This window comes from Bubalus kerabau, chromosome 9 (assembly GCF_029407905.1).
Source record: "Bubalus kerabau isolate K-KA32 ecotype Philippines breed swamp buffalo chromosome 9, PCC_UOA_SB_1v2, whole genome shotgun sequence".
Taxonomy (NCBI): domain Eukaryota; kingdom Metazoa; phylum Chordata; class Mammalia; order Artiodactyla; family Bovidae; genus Bubalus; species Bubalus kerabau.
The window spans coordinates 110151228-110160805 of record NC_073632.1 but is presented as its reverse complement, the minus strand read 5'-3'; the positions used below and the strand labels follow the sequence as shown (position 1 = coordinate 110160805).

The 9578-nt window shown below is 51.2% G+C and overlaps 1 protein-coding gene across 1 annotated transcript; it reads right to left on the bottom strand.

Moving 5' to 3' along the window:
- Positions 1 to 519: 519 nt before the first annotated feature.
- CCR6 (C-C motif chemokine receptor 6) lies at positions 520 to 5434 on the bottom strand. The gene is made up of 3 exons (XM_055534720.1): positions 5112 to 5434; positions 3825 to 3934; positions 520 to 3728 (listed from the first exon to the last, which is right to left on the bottom strand). The coding sequence occupies exons 2-3, from the start codon at positions 3831 to 3833 to the stop codon at positions 2610 to 2612; spliced, it is 1128 nt and encodes a 375-aa protein (XP_055390695.1). The 5' UTR covers positions 3834 to 3934; positions 5112 to 5434; the 3' UTR covers positions 520 to 2609.
- Positions 5435 to 9578: the final 4144 nt, after the last annotated feature.

The following is a 9578-nucleotide window of genomic DNA, read 5'->3' as shown; positions in this document are numbered from 1 at the left end:
TCATTTACTTCGTAACAGAAACCAAGAAAAATTATCTTCTGGTCAGTATATATTAAAAACACATACATATGCATTTGCAAGAAATTATGCATGTCCATGTGATTAAGTTATCACTAACAGCTTGGCAGGCACGAACCCGCTGTCCCTCCAAGTACAGGCAGCTGATCCCCAAACACGGTGGAACAGTGTTTGCAAAGACTCAGAGGAGGGGCAGAAACCACACACTCAAGGTCCAGCCAGACCTGACCATGAGAGAAGACACGAGAAACAGGAGAGAAGAAGACCCGGGCGCCATTGAAGACCAGTCTGGGGTCATTTAATGTAGAGCAGAGATGTGGTGGTCCTGGGTCGACCAGGGGTGTCCGCCTCTGAGCACCAAGTGGCTGCTGATACACCTGTTCTGACGCCCAAGGCAGCAAGAAAAAGGATCCCATTTAATGAAACAAAGTACATAGCATGTTTGCAAAACATCTTTATTCATTATGGCTGAAATCTGAGAAGGGTTATTGCATAAAGAGGCAAGCTTCACCCCTCTGGGGCCAGGTGCGGAGGAGCTGTGCAAGCTTCTGTGTGGGTTTAGAAGCACACTTCCCCAGATCGCATCAGGGCTCTGGTCAAACCGAAAGAAGCATCTGAGTGATGCCTCCTCTGCTTTGATTTCTAGAGTCACATACTAACAGGTTTGAAAGACATGGGACCACTAAACACCTGGGTCTCCAGTCAGAGCTCTGAGACTGGAAGACGATCCCTGCTTCAACCACAGAGCAGTTTTATTTTGCAAAGCCAAAACCGTGTTTTAAAAACACAGACTTTGGATCTTAAGAAATCCCATTGAAATGCATATAGAGACACAGCTGAGGCTTGCAAGAACAGGAGAAACTTTCAAATAACATGCTGGTCAGCATTAACCATGTCAGTATCTTTGCAGTTCATGTCAGGACCTTTTTAATACACATTTTTCGGGGGAGGAGGGCAGGGAGGTTGTTTATTGCTTGGCCATGCAGCCTGGGGAATCTTGGTTCCCCTCTCAGGGATCAAACCAAGGTCCTCAGCAGTGAAAACAGAGTCCTAAGCACTGGATCGCCACAGAATTCCCACATCTGTGCTTCCATGAGATGTGCTGATATTTTTCCACTTTGTTGGTGGTGGTGGTGGTCAGTCACTGTCGTGTCCGACTCTTTGCGACCCCACGGACTGCAGCACACCAGGCCTCCCTGTCCATCAGCAACTCCCAGAGCTTGCTCAAACTCATGCCCATCAAGTCGACGCTGTCATCCGACCATTTCATTCTCTGTCATCCCCTTCTCCTCCTGCCTTCAGTCTTGCCCAGCATCAGGGTCTTTTCCAGTGAGTCAGCTTTTTGTATCAGGTGACCAAAATATTAAAACACTTTCAAAACCTTGAGTTCTATGAACTTTCTATGAAGTCAGAGAGTTGTTATTCTGTAGTTAACCTCAGACTTCAGGTAAAACCGCTTTACAGCAGCAGAAACCAACATGACCCTTGCTCTCTGCCAGCTAATTTGAGGCTCCTCACGACCAGACTCCACACACCTGTCTTTAACACCACAATGGGAGGAACAAAAGCCCTTTCATCATTGTTTCGGCAGTTTCCCGGTTCTTTCTTTAAAAGTATTCTAAACAATTAAATTTTTTAAAACTAATTTAAAAAAAAATTGAAACAACCAACTCAAACTGGCGTTTCCCTGGTAGGTCAGTTGGTAAAGAATCTGCCTGCAATGCAGGAAACCCCAGTTCGATTCCTGGGTTGTGAAGATGCCCTGGGGAAGGGAAAGGCTACCCACTCCAGTATTCTGGCCTGGAGAATTCCATGGACTGTATAGTCCATGGGGTCACAAAGAGTCGGACACGACTGACCAACTTTCATTCTTAACTGTACTAGAAGCCCCAATTTTATTATGTTTTGTTAAACAAGTATTTATTAAGCACCTTCGTCTAACTGATTTCTAGAGGATTGCCATCGTGGAGAGAAATGCAGCACGCTGTGCTTCCTGACGTCCTGTGACGACCGCAGCCGCCTGACTCCTGGGGACCAGCATCACCAGCACTTACGCGGCCACCTCTTAGGTCTCTGAGCTTGTTTTTTCTTCTGCCCTTTCACAATCTCATGCAAGCTGAGTGCGTCACAAGGAAATGAGATAAAGCTCAAGCCAGCCCATTCTGCTGCTGTGAACACCAACAGTAACCATGGCAATGGGAAAACGTTTAATCTTTTGCCTAAATGAGTTTTGTGAGGGCTTTCGATTGTTCCTGTTTCGTTTTGCTTTTAAGCCATGGGATGTTTTGCAATGACCAGAACAAACTGTGGTTAAAGGCTTCTTTGTGAATATTCCTGAAAGTGTTCGCGCTTATAAGCAGTTCATTGTCATCCAGCGCTTCCCAAAGCCTGCTTTGTGGAATGCTAGCCATCAGGGAGAGGGGCAGAGGGCATCCCCGGTCGGATGAGTTGGGGGTGCTGCCCGTGGGAACCCCCCGGCACCCGGAGCACCCACGGCCCTGATCCTGCAGGAACAACCCCACTCGCTTTTGCTTCGTTTCCACGCTCCCCATGCATCTCTGTCCTGTGTGCGCCGGGCCTGGGCGGGGGGGTCACATGGTGAAGGAAGACGGGTTGTCGTTGTCCGCGGTCTCGCTGTTCTGCCGGGAGGTGAAGGTGTCCGAGTGCAGCCGGGAGCAGGAGAAGCCTGGAGCCTTCTGCTTCCTCCTCACACACCACAGGTCCTTCATGATCTTCAGAAAGTAGCTCCGAAACTTCTGGCCGATGAAGGCGTAGAGCGCGGGGTTGAGGCAGCTGTGCAGGAAGGCCAGCACCTCGGTGACGTTCTTGGCGTAGCCCAGCAGCTTCTCGCTGCTGCACGAGCGGCCCGTCCGGCCCAGGTTGACGGCGGTCACGAGGACCACCATGTTGTGTGGGATCTGGCAGGCCAGGAACACTAGGACCACCGCGATGATGACGCGGATGGCCCTGTGCCGCTTTGAGTTCTGTGCCTGGACTAAGGTCTTGACGATGAACGCGTAGCAGAAGATCATGAACACCAGCGGGATGAAGAAGCCGAAGAGCAGCTGCAGCCCCAGCATCAGCAGCTTCCAGCGGATGGGCTCAGACACGGTGTGGTACCGGGGCTCGCAGACGTCGCCGCCCTGCAGCTTGTACTTCTGGTTGAACGTGAAGGTCGAGCTGGAGATCAGGATGGACACCGCCCACACTGCCAGGCAGATCAGCTTGTGGTGAGCCAGGGTTCTGGAGCGGAGCCGGAAGGACTTGGTGGCCTGCACGATGGCGATGTAGCGGTCCAGGCTGATGCAGGTCAGCAGCAGCATGCCGCAGTTGAAGTTGATGGCGTAGATGCCCCGGGTCAGTTTGCACATGGCATTGCTGAAAATCCACTCGCCGGTGGCGTGGTTGACCGCCCAGAACGGGAGGGTGAGGACAAACAGGATGTCCGCCACGGCCATGTTCAAGAGATAAACGTCCGTCATGGACTTGGCTTTCTTATAAAAGGCGAAGGTGACCACCACCAGAATATTGCCCAGGAGGCCGCAGATGCATATCAAGGAGTAAGTGACCGGCACAAAGAGCCCAGAGAAACTTCTGACCTCCTGCAAGGAACACAGAAAGCTGTCGTCATCCAGTACGTAATCTGAACTATTAGCTAATCCAAAGTAGTCCTCATTTGAATCGTAGATGTTGGTGGAATTCATTGGTTCCTGGAAAGTGAACAAAGATAGAGTCAGCTGCAGTGTAATTTTCTAGGAGCAAATTGACGGTATTATCCTCTTAGGCAAAGTAAAAAGGATACTCACCACTCTCATCCTGGAGCTGGATCTGGGCAGAAAGGCTGGGCCTGGACTAGAAGGGAGTGGACTTTTCACCTCCTTGGGCTCACAGTGGAGAGAACAGGAGGGACGTGAACCTAAGGAAGAACGAAAGCAGAATGCACCACAGTTGAGTATTCTCGGAGAGCCAGAGAGTTTAGGAAATAGAATTCTTCCCATTTCAACACAAGCGTGCACAGCATGCTATTTTATACAGAAATACTCATTTAGAACTGGTGTCAGTAACCTCTTTCCATGGAAGGCCAGATGGTAAATATTCTAGAATCCGTAGGTCGTGTAGTCTCTGACACCACTGCTCAGGTCTGCTGGCAGAGCCTGAAAGCAGCTTCCGACAGCTGCGTGGACAGAGGCCGGCCAGCCGCAGGCCGTGGGCTGTGCTAGCCGATCCCCCATCTGGAGTGTAAAAACGGGCGATACCAGCGAAACCACAGGTTCACTCCGCAGAAAAATATTCTTGAAGAATTCAGTTTAATCACAGTCAACAAGATGCCACTGAACAAAACCTGTAGAAGTGTAGATGTTGCTAGGATACTTACAGTTTATAGTCCTTGCTTGAAAATATTATATATACTATTAAAGACTGCATGGCTTCCCAGGTGGCGCTAGTGGTAAAGAACCCGCCTGCCAATGCAGGAGACACAAGAGACCTGGGTTTGATCCCTGGGTCAGGAAGATCCCCTGGAGGAGGGCATGGCAAGCCACTCCAGTATTCTTGCCTGGAGAGTCCCATGGACATAGGAGACTGGCAGGCTACAGTCCCTAGGGTCACAAAGAGTCAGACACGACTGAAGGGATTTAGGAGCCACAAATGTGTCCAAAATACACTCGCTAGCAACCACTGATCTGCTGGGGCAAACACACCCTTATCTTCAGAAACCAGGCCTCAGGGAGGAAGGCTCAGGCTGGCGTGGTTAGGGAAGGCTCTATGGGCAGCACAACTCTGGGTCCCTGGAGAGCCAGTCTCTGGCAGGTGACCACTCTGGCTGGAGGAATGCTGAGCCCTGGGTGTTTGTGAAACCCCAGCCTGGCCGGGTCGGCTTGACCACCGCTAAACAACCCCGATGGCACTGAGGATGTGCTGGGAATGCCGACAGGGAGCTGCAGGGCTCCAAGCTCAAGGAGCTCACTGGGAGGCAGGTACAGGCTGGAGCTGGGCCTTGCAGGAAGGCCTGTGAAATCCATCACTTTGAAACAAACAGGCAGAGGGAAAAGGAGGACTCAGTGGTCTTCCCGCACTCCCTCATCCCTCTTTACCTGGTGTGGTGCAGCGCTCTGCTTTGTCATCCCGCCACGGACAAAACCCTGGCCTGGAAGTCTGAGACTCATGGAAACGAGCGTGCCCTCTTCTCCTGCAGCTCCCCCGCGCCGTCGGCCCAGGAGGCCAGGAAGAACAGAAATGCCAGCCTTGGATGCTGAGACGGAGAAGGAGGCCCCTGCCCCGAGCCCATCGGCTGTGCCAGGCCCGTCCTCAGCTGTGGAGGCCACACTGATACCGGGGGAGGGATCCCGGGTACGCAGAGGTCACCCTGGAGGACTTCCTGCACATGCTTCTTGTGTCATATGACTCTCCCACTGCGGCTTCCTGACCACACACCAGATGGCCTAAACCCTCCCTCTCTGCTGCCCGGGGCCGAGTCTCCGCTCTGCCTGGTCCCCGCTCTGGACGAAAGATCGCAGGGACGCTTGGCTCACCTCTGCACTTTTACAGCCGCCTGAGGAAGACGCGCAATCAGAGCTTCCGTGTTGCAGAAGCATATGAGGAGATAAGCATCCATCAGATCGCCAGATTAAACGTATCAGTCGAAATATGACCTCCAGATTTATGCTTCCGGCCACAAGGGATTAGCAGAGACCAAGTGCACTGTACTGCATCAAGCAACCAAAAACGCCCACAAAATGTATCAAATCACAGTTTTCAGACACTGGGTGATGGACGGGGACTGTGGTCTGAGCTCTGTGAGGTCCCCTGGTTCTCACTGGGAGCAGTTTTCGTGTGCAGAGCAGGGCCCAGAAAACGGCCTCCTCACGGCACTGAGGACACAGGGAATCCAGGGAGACGGGCAGAGGAGAGAGGGCCCCACACACAGAGAGACAGGGGCCGCAGAGCTGTCCTGAGAGGAAGGGGAGCACAGCCAAGGAAGAGCCCTCAGAAAGGCCACAGGGCCGCCCGCAGACACCTCGCAGGCTGGAGACAGGCCTCCTGAGGGCAGGGCGGGACTGTGACAGAGGCCGGCTGATGGCCCCCACCACATTAAACCTCAGCGTTTAGCCCAGCCCAACACTCTCTCACAGAGATTTTTTTTCCCTGTCCTTGCTGAACTGCCCTTCGAAAGTGATTATTTTCTGGTTAGAACTATACTCTGCCTGTTGTTTACTTCTTCAAGAAAACACTCCCTCACAGCCTTCGAAAGTGATTATTTTCTGGTTAGAACTATACTCTGCCCCTGCTGTTTACTTCTTCGAGAAAACACTCCCCCACAGCCCTTTCCTTAGGAGCATCCTTCGTTCCAGAAAGAAGGTCAGAGAGCGACAGCCTCTAGGACCAGCGGAGCCTCTGACGGCTGACGGCTGGACGCCAGCTGGGACGATTTACTGAGGTGAAGATTCACACCAGCAGCCTCGTCTGCAGCCCGATTTCCCTGGACTGTGAGACCCTTTTCTCCTCTCTCACGGGAGGGCACCGGCTTGAGGGCCCAAGCCCCTGTGGCCCCCTTTGCCCGGCAAAACAATCAAAGCTGCTCTTTTCTGCTTCACCCAAAACTCTGTCTCTGCAGAGTTTTATTCTCTTTTATTCGGCTCCAGTGAACAGAGGCTGGGTTTCGGCATTAGCAGCGACCACGACCCTCCAAGTCCCAGGACCCTGGGTGCACCCTCAGAAGGAAACCGTCTCAGGAGTAACAGGGTTAAGATAAGCCAGGTTAAGATAAATGCCTCTCCGGACCTGCCAGGACAGAGCCTGAGAGAAAGTCTCAGATGAGCCATCTGATTCCAATCATAAAGCTGCCTTCAGAATGAAGGAATCCCCCAAATTAAAGATATACGACCAAGTTCAGCCTTCAACACGCAAAATTCATAATGTCCGGTACCCAACAAGATGTCTAGCGCTGTAGACTGAATGCTTGCAGCTCCCCAAGGTTCACACGATGAAGCCGAATCCCCAGGGCGACGGCGCGTGGATGTGCAAGGCCCCCGCCCGCGCCCCCGGGGGGATCAGCGCCCTCATAAGGAACGACGCGTAGGAGAGCCCACTTCCTCTCTGCTCGCCGTCCTGTGCGGACTCCGTGAGAAGATGCAAACCAGGAAGCAGGCTTTCATCAGACCTGGATCCGCTGGGGTCTGACCTTGGGCTTCCCAACCCCCAGAACTGTGAGAAGTAAAACGTTTGCTGTGGAAGCCAGTCGGTCAGCAGTAACTTGTTGTCGCAGCTCAAGCTGATCTAAGGCACAGACATTCAGAATGACGGGAAGTGACCCGTGAGCCACACAAGAAGCCAGAAAGACGGCAGAAATGATGGAATCAGCGAAGCAGAAGCCCCAGCAGCCGCTATAAATACACCATACGTGAGTCTGCTGGCCACTCAGTCGTGTCTGACTCTCTGCGGCCCCGTGGTCTGATGCTAGTATAAATATAGTGATGTTCCTGAAGCGGCAGTAATTGTAAAGAACCCGCCTGCCAAAGGAGGAGACATCAGAGACACAAGCTCGATCCCTGGGTCAGGAAGATCCCCTGGAGGAGAGCATGGCAACCCACTCCCGTGTTCTTGCCTGGAGAATCCCGTGGACAGAGGAGCCTGGCGGGCTACAGTTCACAGGGTCACAAAGAGTTGGACACGACTGAAGCCTCTTAGCACGCATGCATGATAAACACTGCACGTGATCAGGAAGGCAGAGGAGAGCGCAGACACGATGAGGATGCCAGGAAAGGTATAGAGAGACAAAAGAAAGATCCTGATGAAATACGCAATGTGTAAAATGAGATTACACAGACTGGTGACTTCCCTGCTGGTCCAGGGGTTACGACTCTGTGCTCCCACTGCAGGGGGCTCAGGTTTGATCCCTGGTCAGGGAACTAAGATCCATAATACCTCTCAGATGCAAAAAAAAAAAAAAAAAAAAAAAAAAAAAACCACCGATGGGGATTAACATCAGACTGAACTCTGTTGACATGCACAAAACAATTGTGATTCTATATTCCAGCAACATTTAGAAATTGAAATTGAAAAACAAATTATAAGAGCATCAGAAAACATGAAATCAGATGTTTATGGACACATTCCCCCCTCATCCATACCCTTAAAACTATAAAACAACACGGAGAGAAATTAAATAATCTAAATTAATGGAGATATATATTTATGATCAAACAACTCAATGTTGTTCAAAGGTCAGTGCACTCCAAGTTGATCTACAGAGACAAACAAATCCAAGTGAAAACGGTGGCAGGGGTGTTTGTAGAAATCGACAAGGTAAATTTAAAATGATAAAGAAACTCAAGGGATTTAAAATAGCCTAAGCAACTTTGAAAGAGAGAACAAACATGTAGGACTTACAATACCCGATCTCCAGACTTGCTACGAAGTTGCAGTAGTTATGGCAGTCGGGTGCTATAAGAGAACAGATCCATGAAGCAGCCGAGCAGCAAAGAGACTCAGTTCTTACTAAAGGACCAGAGGTAATTCCGGAGGAACAACAGTCCGTTCTGTACATAGAGCCAGCACAGCTGGATATTCTCGTATGAAGGTTGATCTGTACCCCTTATCTCACACCGCAGGCAAAAAAAAAAAAAATCAGCACAGATTACAGCTCTATATGTGAGAGCTAGAAGCACAGAACACCCAGAAGAAAGCATCGCAGAAAGTTGTCATGCCCTTGGGGATGGAGGAGATCTCATATAGATTGCTCAGAACTGATAAATTGTAACTCATCAGAATTTAAGACTTCTGCGCTTTGAAAGACTTCAGAAAATGAAAAGATGTTGAATGGGGAAAAAAAAATGTAAATTTGTATCTCTTCACTGCAGCCAACATCTTCAAACACTTACAACTCAGTGACAACTCAGGAAGAATCAGGCGAAAGACGTTAAGTCGATTCACCAAAGAAAACACACGGACGGCAAAAAGCATACCCAAAGGCACACCGAGCCCTTAGTTATCAGGGAGATGCAAGTTAAAACCGCAGTCAGCGGTCATGTCACGCTCATCAGACTGGCTGAAATCAAAAGGGCAAGCGACAATGTGGAAGAGCCGGCCAAGGGCATCCCCCCAAGCAGTGGGGCCGTGACGCAGAGACCGGCTCTGAGAACACAGGGCCGGGCCTCTCGGGTCACACACACACACACTCACCACTCGAACCGCAGCTGACCCCTGCATTCACCCGAGAGAATGAAAATGAAAGACGCACAGTCACAGGCTTGTTCTTAGTGGCCCAGGCTGGAAAGAACCCCGGTGCCCATCGGCTGGCAAGCAGATATGTAAATGGCGCCCCAGACACACACGGGGCCCCAGTCCACAGGAAGCCAGGGGCAGCTGACTGCCCGCAGTGCCAGGGCATTTTTCTAGGTGAAGAACTTAAACCTGTATGCCCGGGTTCTGCGTTGTTCCGATTATACGGAATTCTAGAAGAGGCTGGACGACGGTGGTGGAAGCCAAGTCGGTGACGGCCGTGGGTGGGGAGTGGGGAGAAGGGGCTGCCAGAATGGCCCGGGGGGCCTTTCTGAGGTGCC